The 24,813-nt window shown below is 48.3% G+C and overlaps 1 protein-coding gene across 24 annotated transcripts in view; it reads left to right on the forward strand.

Moving 5' to 3' along the window:
• The window catches only part of STRBP (spermatid perinuclear RNA binding protein), a 128,918-nt gene that overhangs the window by 84,039 nt on the left and 20,066 nt on the right, over positions 1 to 24,813 (forward strand). For 14 of the 24 annotated variants that reach the window (XM_083423028.1, XM_083423035.1, XM_083423041.1 and 11 more), the window contains 7 exons: positions 9,130 to 9,224; positions 9,722 to 9,817; positions 11,107 to 11,218; positions 12,409 to 12,506; positions 16,094 to 16,205; positions 22,184 to 22,276; positions 23,853 to 24,052. In XM_083423028.1, the coding sequence (XP_083279154.1) occupies positions 9,130 to 9,224; positions 9,722 to 9,817; positions 11,107 to 11,218; positions 12,409 to 12,506; positions 16,094 to 16,205; positions 22,184 to 22,276; positions 23,853 to 24,052 (806 nt within the window). Of the gene's footprint in view, positions 1 to 4,503; positions 4,564 to 9,129; positions 9,225 to 9,721; positions 9,818 to 11,106; positions 11,219 to 12,408; positions 12,507 to 16,093; positions 16,206 to 22,183; positions 22,277 to 23,852; positions 24,053 to 24,813 lie in introns of those variants that run through there. The other 10 variants (XM_083423030.1, XM_083423032.1, XM_083423025.1 and 7 more) reach the window with 3 other exon arrangements.

Raw genomic sequence — 24,813 nt, forward strand, 5'->3', positions numbered from 1 at the left:
ATGGAACAGAATCTTTCCCTATACATAACTCTTAGCTTTGTAAACATCATTTGGTCTAGACCAGTGGTTCCCAAACCTTCTCGGACCACTGTCCCCTTGGTTCCACAAATTCATCCCCAGTGCCTCCTACCCCATAAAAGCAGTATTCAAAAAAGTGGTTTGCATGACCCAATGAGGAAGATGATAACCACAAAACCCAAAACAGTAAGAATTAATTGCACATTTATTCAAAATCCAATTTAAAATATTTTAGTTTAATTAACTAATTCAGCAAAATGAATGAACAGTGATACCAGCTTTTCAGTTTCTGGTATTCATTTACATATCCCTTGCCCTCCCCAGTAATCCACCCCCCCCCGAGCTATACTACGCACATGGGGAACCACTGGTCTTCAGGAACCACTGTTAAATTGATCAGCTCATATTTCTGGGGTGGGGAAGGGGTGGACAGGACTGGGTTAGACAACCTGGTACCCTCTAGATCAGCGGTTCTCAACCTATGGGTCCCCAGATGTCGTTGGACTACAACTCCCATCATCCCTGAGCTCTGGCTTTGCTAGCTAGGGGTGGTGGGAGTTGTAGTTCAACAACATCTGGGGACCCACAGGTTGAGAAAGGCTGGTCTAGATGTTGTTGGACTCCCTTCAGCCCCAGCCAAGAGTGGCCAGTGGTCAAGGGTGATTGTAGTTCAGTGACACCTGGAAGGTAACCAGGTTGCCTACCCCTTGGCTGGGATTTTTGGCCCCCGCCTAGCTCTGTGGCTTTGTGTGTATGTTAAAGGTAGGCAACCACTGTGCTGTGCCTCTGCTGCCTCCTTTCGGAACGAGTGTAGGTCCTACTTTTATACCTGCTCAGCTTGGACTTTGGCACACCTAGCAAATTCCTTTGCTGGCTCCCTTTCAGTTTTGCTATTGGTTAACAACAGATACCAAGTCTGTTTGCTTTTTGATTAAATGCTGTGTTAAATAATCTGAGCCTTAAGAGTGGACACTCTGGAGAAGGGGCTTCTCACAAATGCGTTGCCCAACATGGTGGTGATGAAGCTGTTGGGTATTTTTCCTTCTCCAGAAGACTCCCCTTCTCTGCTAATTATTGATGTGTGTTTACCTTTAAGCCAATAATACCCATGAGCAGGACAGAGTTGAGGTTACTGCTAAAGTGCCATACTTAAACCGCTGCACATAACGTTCTCTGGGTGTCATCTGTCTCCTCGCCGTGTCTTGTCCCATCTCCTGTTACGCACTTGGACTTTGCTGTTCAGGCACAAGAAAAGACATGGATGGAGGATGTTTCCTCTGCATTCATAGGAAGCCGGCGATAAAGTTGAGCATGGCCATGTTACCCACCAACCCTACCCCAAGTACCCCCTTACCCAAGAGTAGGCCACATTGAACTCCATGGGACTTACTTATGAGTAGGCACACATAGGGTTGTCCCATTCATCACCCACTGGAATAGAATTCCTGCCTTGTGTCTCCAGTGCTTTATATGCTCCCCCTCCCCATAATTTAGCCATTGAGCAATGTCAGACTTTTGACTCCTGGTTGCTCTTTCTCCATTTCTAGACATACCACATATTTCTCTGTTTCCCCTCTGCCCTCCACCCCCACACAGAACCATCATCACTATGAGAAGCGTTGGTCAGTTTTAATTTGTCCCTTCGGGATGGAATTGGGGGCAGGTGTTTGGAGCCCCTGGAAGGAGAAGTGTTTCACTCAGGTGGAATGGTGATAGGGGTGCTTCATGGCCAAATTGGATGGGTTGGAGGTGTAGATGTGTGGAAGCGGGAATGGGGAAGGTAATAGGCTGAATGCCTCACACCAAGCCCTCGCCTTTGCAGGGATTCAGTGGGGAGCAGAAATCCTTGCTTTTTCTCCCCTATAAAAACTCTCTGTGGGCAGTGAATTCAGAAGGAATTTTCTTGCTTTCACCTTTGTGAGGCAGGCAGCAAAGTGGCCCAGTTTTGCAAACTACCAGAGGCAATGGTTGACTACCAGGCCTGGCCTAAATTTGTGGGCCCCTGCAACTAATAAACTGCATTAATTTAGCAGGGGTAAATGCCAGCCCCTGGCTTAGCAATCGTAATTGTAAGCATTTTATTAGAATCCAGACTTTCCCTCCAGGCATGGATTGAAAGAATCGGGAATTAATACAAGATATGTGAAGCATCACTGAGTTGTTAAGGAGACATGGAAACAGCGGTAGAGAAACAGATACTCTCTTTTAAATCCCAGCATATTTTTGAGGATAACACTTTCTTCTCAAGGACAATGTACTTCACTGATGTAACAAAGCAATCCAATTCTGCTCATTTGAAAAATGAAATTCTGTGTGGTGTAGAGAAGTGGATAGGAACCTTCCTCTCTTCTAAGCTACAAGCCAGTGGGAGACATCCAATGGATCTGCATGCTGGCAGGTTTGAAAGAGACAAAAGGAAGTACTTCTTCCCAAAGCGTATGGTTAGACTCTGAAATTTGCCACAAGATGTAGCATCGGCCTTAAAAGTGGATTAGCCTCACCTGTCACAGATTTGTCAATAGCTACTAGTCATGATGGCCACATTTTGCCTGTAGTGTTGAGTAATATGTACTCAGTAGGTTTCTAAATACCAGTTGTTGAGCAACATGAGGGGGAAGAGATCTGCTGCACACGGAATCCTACCTGTTGGCTTCCCATTGGGGCATCTGGTTGGCTTCTGTGAGACCAGGAGGCTGGACTAGGTGGACCTTTGGTCTGACCCAGAAAGGGGCTTCTGATGTTCTTGTCTACTCAACATGCATTGGGAATAAAGAAGTTAGGTTTGGGGTTGGTTTGGTTTTTTAAAACCATTTTATGCAGTTATTACCTTGATTTTTCCCAGAGGCAAAAAATCAGCCTCCCACCCACCTTTTCTTACCTGTTCTTATTTGTGAAAAGAATGGAAAAAAGAGAAGTCAGCGGGGTTGAGAGTGGGCAAGGCTTGTGGTTGGTAGAGAGAATGAGAAGGAGAACTAGAGGGATCGTATGTTAGATAAATTATGACGCCTGATATATAGCCGGCACGTCCAGGTTCCAAAAGGTTGTGATCTACTCCCAGTACAAAAAACTGGCAGTGATCTCCCCGTTGTCATTGGAGGGACAAGGAGCGTGCGCAGGGTGCTGTGTGGAAGGAGGTGGCTAACTGGACACGGGAGGGGGGAGTTTATGGGGGGGAGGAAAGGGAGGCAAAAGTTCTCTCTCACCCCCAGCCAGCCCTTTCTCTCTCCTCCTAAAGCAGCTCCCCCCCCCAGCCAGCCCTTTCTCTCCCCCCCCCGCCCCCATCAAAGGGAGCCATGCAGCTGACGCGGATCCTGATAGCGCCTGCCCTCCCTTCTTTCCTCCCACCTTTCACCCCCATTGTCAAAGGGACCCAGTGCTGGAGCCGCGGCTGAAGCTGTGAAGACTGGACCCGGGTGGCAAGGAATGTCACCTGGCCTGGCCTTCCTGGTGGCAGCGGAGGGACCCAGTGCCAGGGCTGCTGCTGCAGCTGTGAAGGCCAGGCGACGTCCGTTGCGCTTGCCACATGGCCCAGCGTTCCTATAGTTTTGTTGCTTGCTGACCATTTCTTTTTTAGCTGTAACAATTTGGAGTTTTCATATATTTACACCAGAGGCATAGAACTAGGGGCTCTCTAGATGTTGCTAGGCTACAGCTCCCATCATCCCTGACCACTGGTCATATTGGCTGGGGGGTTTGTTCCCCATCAGCATGTGGAGAGAAAGGGCCACAGGTCTCTCCCCCCACCCCCTGCCATCCCTAATAGATGCATACGCTGGGACTTTGCTCAGTGGGCCCTTAAAAACTCTTTTCAAATTCTCTTTTGCCCTTTTTTAAAAAATGTGCTGATTCCACCCCTCCTCTGCAAATCCTTCTTTTGAATTATAGAATTCATCTACCCCCTGCAATGAAGGAATCAATTATTCTGCCGTGTGTATATAGGTTTCTCCTTTCCCAGTAGGTGGAAATATGTTTCATTCTCGTTTCCTGGTCTCTTCAGATGTCTCTGCCCTGCCCTGCCCTGTCCCATTGGCCCAACTCTGCAAATGAGCTGCCTTTAGTTATCCTGCACCAACAGACCTGACACCCAGCTCAGTCTCTGGGCTGAATTTGGAGGGTGGGTGAGCAGAAGAGAGAAGACCTCCCCAAGGAAAGCCTGCAGCTTTTTGACCCTGCCTCCTTTAAAAACTAATAAATCTCTTGGGTTAAGGGAGCATATAAATAACTGAAGCATTGCAGTTTTAATGGGCCAGGTGGAGGTGAGCAGGAGCACAGGTGGCGCAGCCCAAGGCAGAACAGAGCTTTTCACTCTGGAGGGCAGTTCCCCATGGCTGCATTTCACCCCAGATGTGTTTGCGGCACTGCCCCACAGTCCTTCCTTCCTTGCTTACATTCCTCTCCCCCCTCCACCCGTGTAATGAAGTGGTTAAAGTCACCCAGTCCTGTCCACCCGAATGTCTTTTTTGCAGATGTTTTGCCTCCCTGACGGTCAGAGCATGAGCTGGCACACCTATTCTAGTGAGGGTCGCCAAAACGAGTCCTGACGCTGTGAGCCACCCCCTTGAAGATTCCACTTTCCTCTCCATCTCTCTGTTCCTCTGCAACACTTAACTCTCACGCATTGGCTGCCTGCGACGTGGGGGACTCGGCCTTGCGGAAACAGAGAGGATAAACTGAGCTTCTCAGAGCCTCGCTGCTTTCAAAGGCTTCCTAACACATTGACCATGGCCTCTTCAATTAATGCTAAATGAGCACTGTGGAAGCCCAGCCCCTGTGGGTGTTGCGGTTTTTTTTGGTGATAGTTATCTTCTTCCGGGTAACTTATTAAGGCAGACAGAATCTGTCATACTTGAGCAAAGTTCCTCATTTGTGCCGCTCTTAAGGTTCTGCTTGCTTTGCCAGCGGCTTTAATGGTTACCTGGTTGCACGATTTCCCTGCAAGGTGGGCCCAGGTGGTCTCTGCATGGTTGGTGGAGCGGCCTTGCAGCCGGTCAGTCTCTCTTGTTGTTTCCCCCCACCCCCGCAATTTATTAAAAGAGATTCTTACTCACCCACTGGTTGCTGTATTGTCCAAAGCATGGTCTTGAAGCAGATGTTTCTATTGTCTCCCCCAACTCCCCCCACCAGATGCATGCAAAATGTTTTTGTTCTGCATCAGGAAATATCCTGGTTTTAACCATTGGAGAAAGGAAATGGCAAAGACCTTTCCGCTCACAGAACTAAAAGATGCTGGCAAGAGTTGGGGCTGGAGGGGAGAAACAAAACAGCAACTTTTAAAAAAATATCTCCAAACTGTCCTTTATTGTGCTTGTAAAAACATCCAGCAGCTAATCCCATTTACGACTTTGCAGCTTTTATTGGGAGTGTTGCAATCCTGTTGATGTGCGTAATGCAAAGAACAATGCAAATATCTGCTGCAAAGTTAATATGGGTTGAACCATAACTGTGTGGCGCTTTGCAGCTCCTTTTTGTCACAGCCAGAGCTGAAAGCTGCAGATCAAGACGGCTTTGGGTTTTCTTTGAGGTTTATGCTCTTCTACGCTTGTTAATTTCTTCTGCTAGATTACGGGTTGCATAGGGCTGTGACACGCTGAACCGGCAGCCTTTCCAGACCGCAGTAGATAAAATGATAAGCCCAGCTACTTTTTATAAACTAAACTTGGATCCTCTTTCAGCAATAAGAGAGGATGCCTAAATAATTTTATTTCAGGAAATGTAAATTCTTGAATATCTAATGTTCCAGTAAGCCATGTCCATACCATCAATGAGAGAGAACAATTTTAAGCTTTTAAGTCTCTCTCTTTATGGCTCCAGAGCAGGGATCCTCAGAGATACAGTCCTCTGATGACAGCAGCCCCAAGGAGATAGAGCCATGCCTTGTAGGCACCAGAGTGCACATCTCCTCCCCACAGTCCTGAAGAGGAGGAGCCTTTGTCATCAGACTCAGGTGCTTCTCTTGCAGACTGCTCAGAGAGATCAGTGGAGCCCTGATGAGATACCACCACCATCATCATTTCTGTTTATAGACCATTTAACATTTGAAAAATCTCAAAGCAGCTTACAGTAGGTAAATATATAAGCATACAGTGGTGCCTCGCAAGACGAAATTAATTCGTTCTGCGAGTTTTTTCTTCTTGTGAATTTTTTCGTCTTGCGAAGCACCAATGTGCATTGACGGTTTCCCATAGGAATGCATTGGCGGTTTTAAAAAAAAGGCGCAAGACGTTTCGTCTTGCAAAGCAAGCCCATAGGGAATCCGTCTTGCGAAGCAACTCAGAAAACGAAAAACTCTTTCGTCTTGCGAGTTTTTCGTCTTCCGAGGCATTCGTCTTGCGAGGTACCACTGTACGTGCACAGTAAGCACAGCAAAACCATGTCAAATGATACACATAAGAAAATACGTAAAACAATATCCATAAACATAAACATGAAGCTCAGTGGCTGACCTTGGGTCAGTTACAGCCTCTTAACCTATCTTGCAAGGTCACTGTAGTGATTAAAACTGGGGAGGGGGTTTAAGCATGTACTCCTTGGAGAAAAATATGGGAAATAAACAAGCTCTTCTGCTCACCTGCTTAAGAAAGCTGGAGTGGCCAGGAGATGGAGATGGCAATGTCAGTCGCTAATCTGCCATCCAGAGATCTTCACGTGGTCGCAGTTGGACCCATGCCAGGTGCAAAATGCACCTTGCGCCTGGGAGATTTCTAACACCACATAACATGCACAATATTTCCACAGCTTGAAACTCCAGTACCTAGAAGAAGCCCCTGGCAGCAGAATAAGGCACTAGGCCTTTACCTTGCCAGATACAGAGTTCAAGGTGTGGGGCTCTGCCCCATGAACCCCTGGCCCTGGCTATATCAATCTGCACGTTGCTGCAGAATCCTGCTGATGTTCTGGCTCAGCTACAGGAGTCGTGGACCCGAAACTCACACCATGGTCCCTCTCCGTGGTGCTGACCATACCTTGCCTCACCTGCCTGCCTTCCTGGAAATCCGAGGCTCCTGACTTCCCCCCATCACCTGTCTCTGACAGTGGGCAGCCCAATGCATCAGGACAGCTTTTGCCCAGATGTTGGACGACTGTTTTATTGGCGCTCCAAAATATTGCATATGACTATCAGCGCAGCTTGGCCCCTGCCAAAGCATACAAGCATTTCTGCTTTGCGTATGTGAAGCTGCTTTGTGCTGTGTTAGCCCAGGTAGCCCAATGCAGGCTATTCTGGCTAGCCATCACTCTGGATGGTTCACACAGAACCGTTTAACTGGCAATGGTCAGGATTAAGCCTGATGCCTTCTGCATGCCAAGCAGGTGCTCTCACTGAACTATGACCCCCATATATTGGTCCGTTTAGCATGCTCCTGTTTACTTCAGGGTCGCTGCTGGGCTCCCAGCTCCTGCCAACCCAGCTAGCGTGTCAGGGATGGTTTGAGCTGTTGACCTGCAGCAGCAGGTAGGCCACAGCTTCCCCTCCCTCCTTACCACAGGTCTTTTGAAATCTCTGGGAAGAAACATACTCCACTCCACCAAAAAAAATATCTGGAAATTGAGCTGGGATCTTGTGCAAGTGCTCTGAAGTGTGGTATTGACATGACCCTTGCCCATACTAATATTTGAGACCCACACAGTCATCTCATATATTTCCTGTGAATGTAAGAAAATTTCTGCTCAATCATATCAAAGTCATAATAATAATAATAATAATAATAATAATAATAATAATAATAATTTATTATTTATACCTCACCCATCTGGCTGGGTTTCCCCAGCCACTCTAGGCAGCTTCCAACAGTCTGTTAAACATTAAAATCTTCCCTAAACAGGGCTGCCTTCAGATGTCTTCTAAAAGTCTGGTAGTTGTTCTCTTTGACATCTAGTGGGAGGGTGTTCCACAGGGCGGGTGCCTGGTTCCCTGTAACTTGGCTTCTCGCAGGGAGGGAACCACCAGAAGGCCCTCGGTGCTGGACCCCAGTGTCCGGGCTGGATGATGGGGATGGAGATGCTCCTTCAGGTCTACTGGACCGAGGCCAGTGTTCTGCTTCCCATAGTGGCCAAGTGGATGCCTCTGGGGTGTCCCTGCGCATGGGTGCGATTGCAGTAACCCCCTCATTCTCATGGTCCCAAGTGGTTCATATTCAGAGGAATACTGCCGATGAATCCAGAACTTCCATGCAGCCATTGGGACTAGTTGCCACTAATAACCTTGCCTTCTTCCTCCAGCGAAATTCTCTAATCCCCCTTTAAAGCCATCTGAGCTTTAAGGTGGTGTGGCTTTAAAAAGAGAAGGGAATCCTTGTGGGTGTGAATTTCTCTGTGCTGAAAAAATAAAGGTTCTGTAGACTGCCCAGTTGCAATTGGCTAAAACATGTTTAATTGCTGCAAAGAAGTATGTTGTTTTTTGCAAAAAAAAGAAAGAGAGAGAAAAGAGCATAAACGTCAATAGAGGTGTTTCTGTCTTGCCAAGTTGTGACTGCATCTGGGTTGCAGCTCTGGCTGAGACATTTGTCCACTTGCCAAATGCACAGAGTTTCTTGGCTCCTGGGGTTTTAATGGCAATATCTGATCATTGTTAAACATCCCAGACCTCGCTCCCTGTAAATTGGAAGGGGGGCGCTGGGGTGAGAATAATAAAGAATTGATCACTACATTCAGAGAGAGGGGAACTGCCAAAGTCCTTCCCAGGTGCCAGGATGTGCTGAATATTTTGTAAACCTCTTCTGGCTTCATTTTCCATTCGACTCCAAAAGTCTTAGCAGGGATGATGCAAAGCGTCACACTTTTTATGGTCTGCCCCCAATGTGTTACATTTTTAAATTAAAAAAATTAATAAGATCCCAGATTCACTGTGGCCAATTGGGGGAAAAAATGCCTTCTTTTACACGGACACATATTTACTATTTCAAAAATTGGCTTCGTTTATTTTATGAAATGTCATTTTGCAGTGTTGGGAAAAGAGAATAAAATTTGGGGTGGAATCAAAAGGACTTCTGGGAGCCTTATTAAGTCCCCCACCCCCCCTCTTCATGCTGCCAAGTCTTCTGTGTTTTTGTGACAGAAACCCCCTTGGTCAAATGGTGTCTGTCTCTGTTTTTCTTTATATTCCCCTTTTCCCAGTAGACAGTGTTCCGATGAAAGACCCTCCGGACTTACTCGACAGGCAAAAATGCCTTGATGCTTTGGCGTCTCTGCGGCACGCCAAGTGGTTCCAGGTTGGGCTTTTCGTTCTTACCTTATTGTAGAAGTTGCTGCTTTCCCCGTTTCCCCTTTTGTCTTTCTTTCTTTCTGTTTTGAAACACATCAGAAATGCCGCCTCTGTTATTTTTATTTTTATATTTTAGTGTTTTCAGTGCCCTTCTCTACAGCTGAGATATTGCAGATCTGTGAGCCACTTGCTTCTCACTTGTGATGGTCTGGAATGGTTACAAAGCGATGTCATAATGCTGCTTTTTTTAAAAAAATTCTTTCTTCCTTTTCTTATCCTGCCTCCTGTTTAAAAAAGAAAAAAGCAATTCTACCCCCACCCCCTTGTTTTGGGTAACTTTTTTTACTGTCATATTCTTGTTATGCATGTTTGTATGTAAAAGAGTGTTCCTTATATCCCTGTACATTAAAAACAAAACACAGAGGCTTGCTTTTTTAAAAAAAAACCACAACTGCTTATTCTGGGCATTTTTCAAGTGGATCGGAACAATTCTGTTTGTTTTAGGCAAGGGCAAATGGACTAAAGTCCTGTGTGATTGTGCTGCGTATTCTGCGAGATTTGTGCAACAGAGTCCACACTTGGGCGCCGCTGAAAGGATGGGTGAGTACTGGAATGAAATTGAGCCCCACCAGTTGGAAAAGGGTTGTTAAATTGCATGGTGGGGGAAAGAGAGATTACAAGCTCATCATTTCCTTCATTCCAAAGAGTATTGAGGATTTAAAAATAAAATAAAATCAGTATTTATTAAAAACATAACTTGTAAAAGGTCACAGATAGTTGAAGGGCCAAAGAAAGGCCTGGTTATAGGAGAATGCTTTTGGCTGGCATCTAAAGATATGTAAGGAAGACACCAGGCAAGCCTTCCGAGGGAGAACATTCGACAAACAGGGAGCCACTGCTGAGAAGGCCTATTCTTGTGTTGCTGCTCTCCAGACCTCCCATGGAGGGGTAACTTGAAGAAGGACCTCAGATGATGATCATGGGATCTGAGTTGGTGCATATAAGGAGAGACAGTCCTTGAGTTATTGTGGTTCTGAGTTGCAAAAGGCTTTATAGGTCAAGACCAGCGCTTTGGAATGGGGCTTGGGAACTAATTGGCAGCCAGTGCAGTTGGGCCAAGATTGGCCTTATGAGCTCAAGCCATCTTGCCCTGGTGAGCAGCTTGGCTGCTGGATTCTGTGCCAGCTGAAGCTTCCGAACCATCTTCAAAAGCAGCTCTGCACATTGCAGTAATCTGACTGCATGTCAGAAGAAAGTGCTCTTCACTTGGGCCACTTGCCTTAGTAAACAGAACTCTGTTTGCACAGTTTGACATGGATCTTCTGATACCCTTGTGGGAAGTGGATTGAATTACTTTTGCCACTGACACAATCCATTTGGGGATTGAAAAAGCCCATTGGAATGGATAGTAATTGATGTAGCTCCCGTTCATTTAACCAGGGCTTGGGCATGAAGAGCAGTCTGTGTGGCTCAGGAATGAGGAACCTGACCCTCTCCAGATGTTGCTAAACTACAACTCCCATCATCCCTGACTCTTGGCCATGCTGGCTAGGGCTGCTGGAAGCTGTAGTCTTACACCCATCTGGAGGGCCACAGATTCCCCATCCTTGCTGTGAGTGATCCCCCTTGTCCCCTTTGTCTGCCCAGGCATTGCACGCATCTCCTTCCTTAAACATTCAACCCCACAGTTCATTAATGCACAGTTCATGCCACCATTTCCTAGTATGCAGACACTTTAAAGCGTACACCACCTTTCCTTACACACACAATTACACTCCCCACCACTTGATGCAGAATGAAAGTAGAAACCTAGCACCCAAGTGTCAAACAACCGTTGCCTCTTCCCCATGGGTGGTATTCATACTGACAGAGGTCTCAATGTCTTCTAGCCACTGGAGCTCATTTGTGAGAAAGCCATAGGCACGTGCAATAGACCCTTGGGTGCCGGTGAAGCTCTGCGGCGAGTGATGGAGTGTTTGGCATCAGGGATCCTGCTACCTGGTAAGAGCTGCCACGGGCACTCCCTGAGGTGCTGGGTGGTGCATGCCTGGGCACACGTCTCTTCAACTTGTCCTGTTTGCTACTTGTGCGCCAGCCTCAGTCCTAGTCCTGTGAGTTTTTAATGTAGTATTTCCCCAAGCAAGTGAATCAATTCAGTGTTGTTTTAACACCCTTGGAAGGAGCAAACATGCACCACTGAAAGTCTCTTAATAATGCAGTGGTTTTATTGGGCAATCTGTACCATTTTGCAGTCTTTGTTCTGTTTTGAAATAGGTGGTGCTTGAACACAGAGGGGCTCTTTCGCTTACATTACGATAGGTTTTGAAATGCCTTGGTTTATTTGGACATTATTTTCTCCTTGTGGGGAGAGCCGGCTTTAGGCTTGCTTCTTCCCTTTGCTCTACATTGAGAGGAGTGTAGTGGAACTAAGGGAGCTTCTTTATATCTGGTCAGACTCTTTGTCTGTCTACTCCAGTGGTGTCCGCTCTGGCTAGCAGCAGAAAGGAGAGTCTTTCCCCATGGCCTGGTCTTTTGCACTGGATCTGCTAGGAATTGCACCTAAGCCCTTCTGCAGTGGAGGCAGATTCTCTTACCACTGACCTAGAGTCCTTCCCCTCCCCCAAGGTCTGCTCCTGATCTCTCATTGTGAGAAAAGATACTTGGGGTAAAGGCTTCGGTGTAGACTTTCCTTGCTTTCCACCCATCCTTCCCATTGGTATCCCTGTTTCCTGCCCCACTGAGCAGACACAAGGACTCACGTTCTTCAAGTAATCATGGTCAGATCCCACAAAACACAGCGGAAGCTGGCTTAAAAGCATCAGCTTATGGCAGAATGAACAGTCCTGGAATAATAGAGAAATTGGGCCCTTATCATTTTCATTTGAAGAAACCCCACCTCCACACAGGTGCTTTTGGATGGCCATTCCCCCTGCCCCTATTCTGCTGAAACTACCTGGTTTCCTTAATAATTTTGTCCTCACAGCAGTACAGAAAAGAAGGAAGCACAGGGCTACGATGGGTCGCCAAGGTTGCTGAACTACAGCTCCCACCATCCCTGACCACTGGCCCTGCTGGCTGGAGCTGCGGAGAGTCGCAGCCACAACAGCACCTGGATGGGGCCAAGGATCCCCAGTCCCTGGTTCTGAAGTCCTTGGTGCTGATCTGAGCTGTCCTGCTTTCTTGCCCCACAGGTGGGCCTGGTGTGCATGATCCATGTGAGCGGGAGCCAACGGATGCCTTGTCCAACCTGACTGTTCAACAGAGAGAAGCCATTACCCACAGTGCCCAGGTAAAATGTGCCAGACGCCTGGGTGGGAGAGCATCCTGGACCACCTTTTGTGGCCACAAGTGGTTGGAAATGCCTTGGTTCATTTGGACATTATTTTCTCCTTGTGGGGAGAGCCATATTTTGAGCTGTTTCTGCTGCTTTTTCCATCATGTTACCATACATCCAGGTTTTCCCTGACATTTTGCCAATTCAGCAAAATTCACCCCGGTGCCATCTTTACACCCCAAAACCAGGACATGTCAGGAATTTTCCTGACGTATGGCAAGCTTAGGCAAACCCTTAGTGCAGAGCTTTCATTTGGGTCAAAAACAAAATAAGCACATAGGATTCCTGACCAACGTTCAATGAATACAAAAACCCCCAAGGTAGCCTGTGACATTAACGTTGGCTATGGAAAACACCTGCACCCTGCACATTGTATGTGGTCATTGCATTCTAACTGAGTAATACCACTTTGCGTGAGGAGATGTAGTACCAATTGGCTACTGTGGCTGCAATACAGTGGTACCTCTGGTTGCGAATGGGATCCATTCCGGAGGCCCGTTCACAACATGAAAAGAGCGCAACCTGCAGCGGCACATCTGCACACACGTGGGTTGCAATTCACCACTTCTGCACATGCGCGTGACGTCATTTTGCGCTTCTGCGCATGCGCGAGCGGCGAAACCCTGAAGTAACCCTTCCGGGTCGCCATGGGACATAACCTGAAAGAAGGTAACATGAAGCAAACGTAACATGAGGTACGACTGTACTTGTTTTAGAAAGCCAGCATTTTAAGTTGTATGTTTTATGTATGGGTAATATGTGTATTCAAGCTGGACTCTTCCTTCATTTCCCTCCCTCTGGGCTTTGGAAGCAGGCACAGATGGCTCCCTCTTCCAGGGGAGTTGATAAACCTGGCCTTGTGGGCTGTGGGCCCTGAATCTTTCTCTGAGTGCTTCTGGGTGGTTAATGGGTTTTGGGGAAACTGAACTGGGGGGGGGGGTAATCTGTGTTCCTAGGCAGATTATCTGTTTGGCAGTGGGATTAGTTTATGATGTCTTTATCTTGAGATGACTGTGTGAGTACCTGAAGGTGAATTTCATTTATTCAGAGCAGGATCTGTTGGGAAGTCAACTGGATTAATTAAAAATGAACTGGTTTGGGGTGGGGTGCAAATTGACTGACGGTGGAGTGGTTTGGGTGTGAAATTAGTGGACTTTTCCATCTGTGGGGTTTTAATACCAAACCTGAATGCCTACCTACAAATTGGAACTGGCATTTTTCGATTTCCTACACCCTTCACCGTTAGGTCCTAGGGCAGATTCCAGCAATTTAAAATACAACATTAAAATCAGCTTTAAAATACCGTATTTTTCGCCCTATAGGACGCACCGGCCCATAGGACGCACCTAGTTTTTTTGGGGGGGAAATCAAGAAAAAAATTTTTATTTCCCCCCCAGGTTTGCGCAGCCATACCCAAGCTAGAAGAGGGAGACGGAGCGCACCGTCTCCCTCTTCTGCCTTCAGGGACAGCCTCTCTAGCCTCCGTGGGGCAGCGGCTTGCCCCGCTGTCCCCCGAGGTTGTGGGGCTGGTGGGGGGGGGAGAAGCAAGCTTGCTTCTCTCTCCCCCCCCCCCCAGCCTCCAGACCAGGTGGGGGAATAGCGGGGTGGCGGTGCTCCGCCTCCCCGCTATCCTCCGAGGTTGTGGGGCTGGCAGGAGGGAGAAGCAAGCCTGCTTCTCCCCCTGCCAGCCTCCAGATCACGTCGGAGAATAGTGGGGTGGCGGTGCTCCGCCTCCCCGCTATCCTCCGAGGTTGTGGGGCTGGCAGGAGGGAGAAGCAAGCCTGCTTCTCCCCCTGCCAGCCTCCAGATCACGTCGGAGAATAGCGGGGTGGCGGTGCTCCGCCTCCCCTCTTTCCTCCGAGGTTGTGGGGCTGGCAGGGGGGAGAAGCAAGCCTGCTTCTCCCCCCGCCAGCCTCCAGACCAGGTCGGGGAATAGCGGGGTGGCGGCGCTGCGCCTCCCCGCTATCCTCCGAGGTTGTGGGGCTGGCAGGGGGGGAAAGCAAGCCTGCTTCTCCCCCTGCCAGCCTCCAGATCACGTCGGAGAATAGCGGGGTGGCGGTGCTCCGCCTCCCCGCTATCCTCCGAGGTTGTGGGGCTGGCAGGAGGGAGAAGCAAGCCTGCTTCTCCCCCTGCCAGCCTCCAGATCACGTCGGAGAATAGCGGGGTGGCGGTGCTCCGCCTCCCCGCTATCCTCCGAGGTTGTGGGGCTGGCAGGGGGGAGAAGCAAGCCTGCTTCTCCCCCCGCCAGCCTCCAGACCAGGTCGGGGAATAGCGGGGTGGCGGTGCTCCGCCTCCCCGCTATCCCCCGAGGTTGTGGGGCTGTCAGTGGGGAAAAGCAAGCCTGCTTTTCCCCCTGCCAGCCTCCAGATCAGGTCGGGGAATAGCGGGGTGGCGGTGCTCCGCCTCCCCGCTATCCTCCGAGGTTGTGGGGCTGGCAGGGGGGGAAAGCAAGCCTGCTTCTCCCCCCCCCCCAGCCTCCAGATCATGTCGGAGAATAGCGGGGTGGCGGTGCTCCGCCTCCCCGCTATCCTCCGAGGTTGTGGGGCTGGCAGGAGGGAGAAGCAAGCCTGCTTCTCCCCCTGCCAGCCTCCAGATCACGTCGGAGAATAGTGGGGTGGCGGTGCTCCGCCTCCCCGCTATCCTCCGAGGTTGTGGGGCTGGCAGGAGGGAGAAGCAAGCCTGCTTCTCCCCCTGCCAGCCTCCAGATCACGTCGGAGAATAGCGGGGTGGCGGTGCTCCGCCTCCCCTCTTTCCTCCGAGGTTGTGGGGCTGGCAGGGGGGAGAAGCAAGCCTGCTTCTCCCCCCGCCAGCCTCCAGACCAGGTCGGGGAATAGCGGGGTGGCGGCGCTGCGCCTCCCCGCTATCCTCCGAGGTTGTGGGGCTGGCAGGGGGGGAAAGCAAGCCTGCTTCTCCCCCTGCCAGCCTCCAGATCACGTCGGAGAATAGCGGGGTGGCGGTGCTCCGCCTCCCCGCTATCCTCCGAGGTTGTGGGGCTGGCAGGAGGGAGAAGCAAGCCTGCTTCTCCCCCTGCCAGCCTCCAGATCACGTCGGATAATAGCGGGGTGGCGGTGCTCCGCCTCCCCGCTATCCTCCGAGGTTGTGGGGCTGGCAGGAGGGAGAAGCAAGCCTGCTTCTCCCCCTGCCAGCCTCCAGATCACGTCGGAGAATAGCGGGGTGGCGGTGCTCCGCCTCCCCGCTATCCTCCGAGGTTGTGGGGCTGGCAGGAGGGAGAAGCAAGCCTGCTTCTCCCCCCCGCCAGCCTCCAGATCAGGTGGGGGAATAGCGGGGTGGCGGCGCTGCTTTTTCCTACAGAGCTCAAGAGTCTTCTCCCATAAGAAAAAACTGGGTTGGCACCTGTCTTACCTGCAGCGCAGGTGTTGCTTGCTGGTGGGAGTGGGGCTTTCTCTCTCTTCATGTGCGTTTCTCATGCCTCCATTACCTGGGTGGTGGGCATCAGCCTGCGGGGCAGAGCGTAGCCTGATATGTGTTTAGGAGAAGCTTGTGGAGCAATGGGGCTTGAAAACAACCTTTCTTTCTTGCAGCATGCCTTGAGACAGTCAGCTTTTGGACAGATCTACAAGGTTCTGGAAATGGATCCTCTCCCGTCCAATAAGTCGTTCCAGAAATATTCCTGGTCAGGATCCGACAAAGAAGGTAGCTGTTGTGGGACAAACGAAATCGGAGAGGGAATCTGCCTGTCAGTTGAGGAGGCTTAGTATCTGGGTTTGCTGTCTTTGTTTTAGGAGGGTGGGAACTAAGAGGGTGGTAGCCCTGAGTCTTTGGCTCAAGCATCCCTGAGCAGCATTTCTACCTTTAACTTTCAGAAACAGCATGAAGTATGTCTTATCTTCCACCCTGAGAATTTGTGTTTATGGAGCAGCTAACAGATGTAAATGATTAGCGGCCTTTTACCCAGCATTGCTTCGGAACTCTAAGAAATTGGGGGTGGGGGTGGGGGAGAACTACCACTAGGGCAGTTTTGAAATCAGTTGATAAAATCAGTGCAGTTGTGAAAGGTTCAGCCTGCCCCCTCGACTCGAAACAGCATCCAAATCACAGAAAGAGACCCTCAAGGATCATCTAGTCCATGGGTGGGTAGGCAAACTAAGGCCCGGGGGCCGGATCCAGCCCAATCGCCTTCTAAATCTGGCCCGCAGATGGTCCGGCAACCAACCTGTTTTTACAAGAGTAGAATGTGTCCTTTTATTTAAAATGCATCTCTGGGTTATTTGTGAGGCATAGGAATTCATTCATTTCCCCCCCAAAAAAATATAGTCTGGCCCCCCACAAGGTCTGAGGGACAGTGGACCGGCCCCCTGCTGAAAAAGTTTGCTGACCCCTGATCTAGTCTAACCCCCTGTGATGCTTGAGTCTCAGCTAAAGCATCCATGACAGATGCTGTTGACCAAAACCTCCACCTTAGGAATCATCATCATTCAAAATTTGGTTCAGATATGTTATGCAGTGCTTAAATGCATAGTGAACAGTTTTCCAGTGGGGTGGGGGGAGAGAGAGAGAGAGAGAGAGAGAGAGAGAATATGTGAATATTTCTGAATGGATTTGGGGGACCAAATACATAGCTGCTCCATTTTAGTCTGTTCCAAATTTGGAAAAGTAATGTGTTTTGTGTTTTCATAGAATCCTATAGTTAGAGGATTCCTTGTAGGCCAGCTAAACTTACATCCCCACCCCCGCTTGATGCAGGAAATCTAGGTTCTGCTTGAAGATCTCCAGGGAAGTGGGAGACCACTACCCATCTAAGAACCAGTGGCTAGAATATTGGTCTTGGACTGGGAGTCCACAAAAGCCACAAAGCTTGCTAATTGGTGTCAGAGCAGTCATTGCTTTCCGCCTTGCCTACCTCAGAGGGCGGTTGTGAAGTTAAAAGTGTGTGGGAGGGTGCTTATAAGATAAATATCTGTCTTTCTCTATGAATAACACCGTGTGATTTATAAACTGCTTTGAAAGGGGGATGAAGCAGAATAAAGATTAATAATTGCAAGGAATCCTGAGTTTCCCTCCTAACCTGCTGCTCAGGTTCTTCTCAGCTGCTCAAGCTTTCTCTCTTAATAGACATCCTAGTTGTGCAACTCAAAATTTGAACTCCTTGCAAGGTGCAGATTTTTTGTTGTTGTTGTTTAGTCATTTAGTCATGTCTGACTCTTTGTGACCCCATGGACCAGAGCACGCCAGGCACTCCTGTCTTCCACTGCCTCTCGCAGCCTGGCCAGACTCATGTTCGTAGCCTCGAGAACACTGTCCCACCATCTCGTCCTCTGTTGTCCCCTTCTCCTTGTGCCCTCCATCTTTTCCAGCATCAGGGTCTTTTCCAGGGAGTCTTCTCTTCTCATGAGGTGGCCAAAGTATTGGAGCCTCAGCTTCAGGATCTGTCCTTCCAGTGAGCACTCAGGGCTGATTTCCTTCAGAATGGAGAGGTTTGATCTTCTTGCAGTCCATGGGACTCTCAAGAGTCTCCTCCAGCACCATAATTCAAAAGCATCCATTCTTCGTCAATAATCCTTCTTGATGGTCCAGCTCTCACTTCCATACATCGCTATTGGGGAAACCATAGCTTGAACTATACGGACCTTTGATTTGTTAGCCTTCCCCATTGCCTCCGTTTGCAATGTGGGAATAGCAGGCAACGTTTGGGTGGTTTACCAGACAACCACACACACAGGTCTGTTTGTTCATTTATTAAGGTTCTCAAATCCATCTGGCATAAATCTAATTGATGCCTAGGCAGAGCCAGCCATGCTCCAGGGGGCTGTTTAGATACAGGTGTCTTGAGGGGGCTCCTTGCTGCAGGAGCTGGGTAGCCTGTCCCTGGGCTTCAGTTGCCAGCTGCAACTCTCCACAGACCCCATTTTCCCTGGGCAGCTGCCCCACACCAATGGCTGCATGTGGGACTTCCCAGCAATTAAACTGTTGGTACCCGCTGCTGTCAAAAGCATAATAGCTTCTTGGCACTTTAGTGATGGCCTAGGCAGCCCCAGCCATTTATTTTTAAAGTGAGAACATTGATCCTGTGACACCCTCTATTACGGGCGAGTTTATTGCTATTAAGGCAAATGATGGATGCCGATAGATAGGCCCCTTGTTCTCCGTTCCCTCCCCTTCCAGCCAACCTGATGGATGCTGAAGCCGGGATGCTTATAGCAGAGTTATTAGCCTGCAGCATCCAAGATAGACTTGCAGGAGAGACTCTCAGACTGGAGGTGGCTTATCAGTCCCTTCAGCGTAAGGAGAGAGCGAGGGAGCAAGACGCTCCGTTCCCAGGGGACTTGTGGCTGTGGAAATCCAGTGTTTATTTATACCCACGCAGGATGTGCCAGTGAGCCTCATTAATATTTGGCCTAGGGCAAATGTCTCTTTAGCATCCCTGCCCCAGACCTGTTCATTCTGTTGCAGTTTGTTGGTCCTGTATGGCATTGTACTTTGCCAGCTCCTCTTTGACCATGACTGATCTGTCAGCAAGGCTTGTGCATGGAAGCAGCCCAGGGAGACTGGGAGGCATCTTTCAGGGATGCATTCTGCACTGTATATCCTGCATCAAGCACAATACAGGTGAAACTCGAAAAATTAGGATATCGTGGAAAAGTTCATTTATTTCAGTAATTCAACTTAAAAGGTGAAACTCATATATGAGATAGACTCGTGACATGCAAAGCGAGATATGTCAAGCCTTGATTTGTTATAATTGCGATGATCACGGCATACAGCTGATGAAAACCCCAAATTAACAATCTCAGAAAATTAGAATATTCAATGAAGTCAGCAAAACAAGGATTGCAAATCGAACAAGATTGGACCTCTGAGAAGTAGAAGCAGATCTCGCTTTGCATGTCACGAGTCGATCTCATATATTAGTTTCACCTTTTAAGTTGAATTACTGAAATCCAGGAACTTTTCCACAATACAGTGGTGCCCCGCAAGATGAATGCCTCGCAAGACGGGAAACCCGCTAGACGAAAGGGTTTTCCGTTTTGGAGGTGCTTTGCAGGACAAAAATGTCTTGCGATTCCTGGGGTTTTTCCCCCGCTCCCCACCCCCTTTTTCTAAGGCACTAAGCTGCTAATAGCCTTTTAGCAGCTAATCCGCTAACCCCTTAAGCCTTTAATAGCCGCTAATAGCCGCTAAACCGCTAATAGCGCTAATCCGCTAATGGGCTTGCTTCGCAAGACGAAAAAACTGCTAGACGAAGAGACTCGCGGAACGGATTCTTTTCGTCTTGCGAGGCACCACTGTACTCTAATTTTTTGAGTTTCACCTGTAGTTGGTCTCTAGGGACCTTCCCAGTTCTAACGTTCTTGCAGCTGTTTGTGTTTCTTAATGTCTCGTTCCTTTCTTGTGGGGAGGGGAGCCAAAAGCACCTGACAACAAAATGCAGTGGAACCCCACTGTTTGACAGTGGAACAGTCTTCCTCAAAGGTGGTGGACTCTCCTTCCTTGAAGGTTTGAAGCAAAGGTTGGGTGGCCCTCTGTCCTGGATGCTGTAGCTGAGATTCCTGTATTGCAGGGGGTTGGACTAGATGACCCTTGGGGTCCCTTCCAGCTCTACAATTCTATGCTTCTGTGAATTAACACACAGTATCAGAATGATACTCAGCATGCAAAAAAGATATTTAAAAAGATATTAAAACACAGAACAAATCCATGTCAAGACAGTTCCAATGATCTGGCAGTAAATCAGTTAAATTCCCACCGGTAATAATATCCATCTCTGTTAACAGCAAGAATCCCATGAACACATTTTTTTTAAGTTACAAAACAAAGTAAATGTTTTCTGCCTACCTCTTCCCATCCTAGGACCCTGTGTTAGGTAAGAAACACCTAAATTTGTAATCCAGTAAAACTAGTAACCGACCATTAGAATATAGCAGGTAGGAAGTTTTGTCTAGGCAACAGCTGATGGCACCAGCGACCGGTATCCAGGTGGCATCCCTGGACACGCTTTCCTACTTTTCCTCCAGCAAAGTTATTGCCTCATTGAATTAATTTTTACCTAGGTTTACCTAGGAGAAAGTCACCTCCTTTCCAGTGAGGGTGCTGGCTTTCCCTGGTGGAAAACTAGGCAGCTTACAAAGCAACTTTATCCTTGCAGCAATCTGCTGCCCTTATTCATTATTTATTTAAAATTACTAAGCTGCCTGGCCCTACGTCACACACCATCAATCCACCTATAGCCCAATGCAGTCCTCCAGACCCGTCTGCATGGCCCTTGGCACTCTCTACAGGCTACATTTCACTAGTACAGAATAATACCCTCCCTGTGTGTGTTTCCTGACTGTGAATGTGACTGTGAGCTCTGAAAATGCCTTTTTGCTTGCCTGGATGGAGGATGGAGAGGTGTGTGAGAGAGCATGTGTAGAAACCAGCCCCCTGTACAAAGGTAAACATATTTGTGCTCTACCTACTGGTGCCTCTTCCCCTTCCCACCACCAGTGTGTGGCCCTCTGAAGGTTGCCAGAAAGGAATGTGGCCCTTGGGTTGAAAAAGATTCTGCTTTCTTTGTAATCTGGTGGCAGCTCTCTGAGGCTGTTCTAGGCCTTTGGCCCAGCTCTGCTGTGGTCCTCACCTCCTCCACAAGCCAGCTTGTTCTTCCTTTAGAAAGCTTCATAGCTATCTTTCTTCACTTTCCACATCGCCGCCTTGTTGGTTTATTGTTTCCTTGCATTTTTGGAGCATTAAGGGTTTTCTTTAATGCTCTTTAGCTTTCTGAGTTCTGTGTAAAGCTGTCTCGACTGCCTTGCTTCTTCTCAAAGACTCCTCCAGGCAGACACACACACACACACACACACACACACACACACACACACAAACCACCCTCTAGGTCATGGGTTCCATTGTCCAGCTCCTCTTGCTATTGAGAAGTTTTCCTAATAGGCATCCATCCATGTGACTTAAGCACCTTAGGTTTAATTCTGCCCTCTGAGGCAGGACAAGTCTGTGCCCCAGTCTCTTGTTTCTCTACACATAGCTGCATAAGCTGCTACTGCAAGTTTCGTGGGATGCACCCCCTCAGCTGCAGAAGGGAGTAATCTACTGGGTGGTCTTGATGGGAAGAGCAGTGGGTGGCTGGGTGAGAGGGAGCTGGATTTGGGCCAGAGACATCAAAGTACAAGCCTTAATCATTTGATACGTTTAATTTGCTCTCTCCGCTGAGGCTCCAGGTGAATGGCAGTGTTTGGAAACACTAAGCAGGGCTGCACAGAATTCACATTTCCGAGAATCAGAGTTTCCTTCTTTGAAGAAACAAACCAAAAAGACCAAGTTTTTAGACCTTGAAGATATTATTGGAAATGCGTGTGCAATGCCCACTGAAAATTCTGAAGCCGGATGGGAATGGATTGAACCAGATCTCCAGGCACTCAACAGCTGCTTTGGCGACGCTGATACAGTGGGAGTTGGGGAATTGGCAAGACTAGAATACAAAATGAGGGCAGTGCAGAATTATTAGGGGAGACTGTGCGAATTTTAGCCAAGTTACAGAAGAGCTTTACTTGCAATCAGAATTTTAACTTAACAAATGTTTGGGTGGGTATGTTGTGTTTTTTGTTTACTCCCACTGTTTGAATGCTCACTTTGGTCCATCTCCAGAACCCACCTAATGAGAGTTTTATCTTTTGTAGGTGCAGGCTCTTCCGCTTTGAAGAGGCCTTTTGAAGATGGGTTGGGAGATGAGAAAGACCCGAATAAAAAGATGAAGCGTAACTTGAGGAAAAGTAAGTTGTCATATCTCCACCTCCCTCTGTTTTGCTCCAAGGAGGAGCCAAAGTGCTGTATAGGGAGCTGATCTGAAAGCCTTTGAAGTGCTGTGGGGATTGAGTAGAGGCAGGGACCCCCAAGTTGATCGAGGGGTAGGGTGGTAGTGTGTGTGTTGTTCCTTCGACAGCACTGCACTTACAAGTAGGGATGAGGAATATTTGACCTTCCGGGCTACCCTTGGCCATACTGGTTAGGGCTGATGAGAGTTGGGTCTCCAACGGCATCAGAAGGCCCTGTCCCTGGGACTTGGAGCATCCATTGAGACATCTTGAAAAATGTGCTCAGTTTCTTGGAACAGAAGATCTATGCAGCCATTCTACGCAACCATTGATGTTTGAGAGTATGCAGTGGTTCAGTAGCTTCTAGGCCTGTGCCCTTGTGGTAGTGCTACAAGTGATTGTAGACTGTGGCTTGAAAACTATGGCGGATGAGGCTATTGATAGCTCTGGCAGTGTTCCTCAACCTGGCGCTCTCTGGGTGTTATTAGACAACAGCTTGCGTTAGCCCCATCCAGGATAGCTAGTGGTCAAGAATGATGGGAGTTGCTGCCCAAAACATTCGAAGAGCCCTGGGTTGGGGAAGGCTGTTCTGCTAAGTGTTTATTGAATTCTAATGGTTGGCCCCACTTACGGAGGGGTCTTTGTCAATTATTTCATTTCTGAAAAAGATAAGTTTCATACAAGTGATCATTAGGAAAGGAATTGAAAATAAAACTGCCTACACAATGCTGTTATGGAAATCTATGGCGTGACAGCATTTGGAATACAGTCGTACTTTGGATCTCAAATACCTTGGCTTCCGAAAAAATTGGCTCCAAACGATCGAAAACCAGAAGTGAGTGTTCCAGTGTCCGGTGCGGCTTCCGATTGCCAGTCAATTGGAAGCCATGCCTTAGTTTCCAAATGGTTCCAGGAGTCGAATGACCTCCGGAACGCATTCTGTTTGAGAACCAAGGTAAGACTGCACTGTGTATGGCGTTCTGGTCGCCTCACCTAAAAAGGGACAGTGTAGAGTTGAAAATTTTCAGAAGTGGTTCACCAACACTGCTGCCACTGGCCTAATTTTTTAATACATTTTAAGGTTTGACATAACCGCCATAGCCTGCATTTTCTGTATTCCATTTTTCTCTGACCCCACTACTTCTGGACATGAGCCAATTTAGGATAACATATCGTGCATCTGATGAAATTGACTCTAGTTCATGAGAGCTTGCACTGTAATGTGTGCCTTGAGCATTACTGAATCCTTTAAGCATGGGTGGCCAGTGTGGTGCCCCTTCCAGCATGGCCAATGGACCAGGGATGATGGTAGCCCAACATGTGGAGGGCGTACACTGGTGATGGTGGCAAAAGGCCCTGTGTTCATTCATTCATTGCTACTAATTAATTTTATGAACCAGCATTTCAGTGGGAAATTGGCTGTGGAAAGTTTTTCACCCCACGTCACTATGTGGCATGCTCTGTTCCAACTGCCAATTCATTCTCTCTCTCTCTCTCTCTCTCTCTCTCTCTCTCTCCCCTTCTCCCATTCCAGTCCTTGACAGCAAAGCAATAGATCTCATGAATGCTTTGATGCGTCTCAATCAGATACGGCCTGGATTGCAGTACAAGCTCCTTTCTCAGTCCGGCCCTGTCCATGCCCCGGTCTTCACCATGTCAGTTGATGTGGATGGCACGACGTATGAAGCTTCAGGGCCTTCCAAAAAAACCGCCAAGCTTCATGTTGCAGTGAAGGTAAAGTTGTGTGGCTGAGCCAAAGAGGTGGTCTGTTTGAACATCCAAACTCAGTTCTCAGGCTAACCATGGTTTGTACCCCTCAACAAGCCACGATGTGAAGCCATGGGTTGTTGCCTTGTAACTCTGGCTTGCTATAATTATTTTTTTTATATATTATTATTATTATTATTTATTATTTATACCCCGCCCTCCCCAGCCAAGACTGGGCTCATGGCAGCTAACACCAGGTATAAAACAATTGATTAAAATACAACTTAAAAACAAGATTAAAATACATTAAAATGCAGCCTCATTTCAGTAGAAACTCAAATCAAAAACCTTTTTGGGGATGAAAACGTCAAATCTTCACCAAGGCCAACTATCCAGACTGGTCCTACGTGGGCCAGAAGAAAGCAAGGGAAGTCCCCAAATAGAAGGAGAAAGGAAAAAGGAAAGAGGGGGAGGGATCAAGTTGATCCCAAGCCAAAGGCCAAGCGGAACAACTCTGTCTTACAGGCCCTGCGGAGAGAAATCAGATCCCGCAGGGCCCTGGTCTCATGAGACAGAGTGTTCCACCAGGTCGGAGCCAGTGTTGAGAAGGCCCTGGCTCTGGTTGAAGCTTTAATTATGGTTTGACATTGAGACCAAACTATGTGCCACAACAGCCTTTCTTAACCATGGTTTGTTTGGCCACTGTAGCCCAGATGTTTGGCAGGAGGCAAGAGCAGCTGGGAAACAAACAAAACTTTGAAAGAAACCTGTGACTTGTTTGCTTCTCT

Source organism: Podarcis tiliguerta (genome assembly GCF_965153285.1).
Source record: "Podarcis tiliguerta genome assembly, chromosome: Z".
Taxonomy (NCBI): domain Eukaryota; kingdom Metazoa; phylum Chordata; class Lepidosauria; order Squamata; family Lacertidae; genus Podarcis; species Podarcis tiliguerta.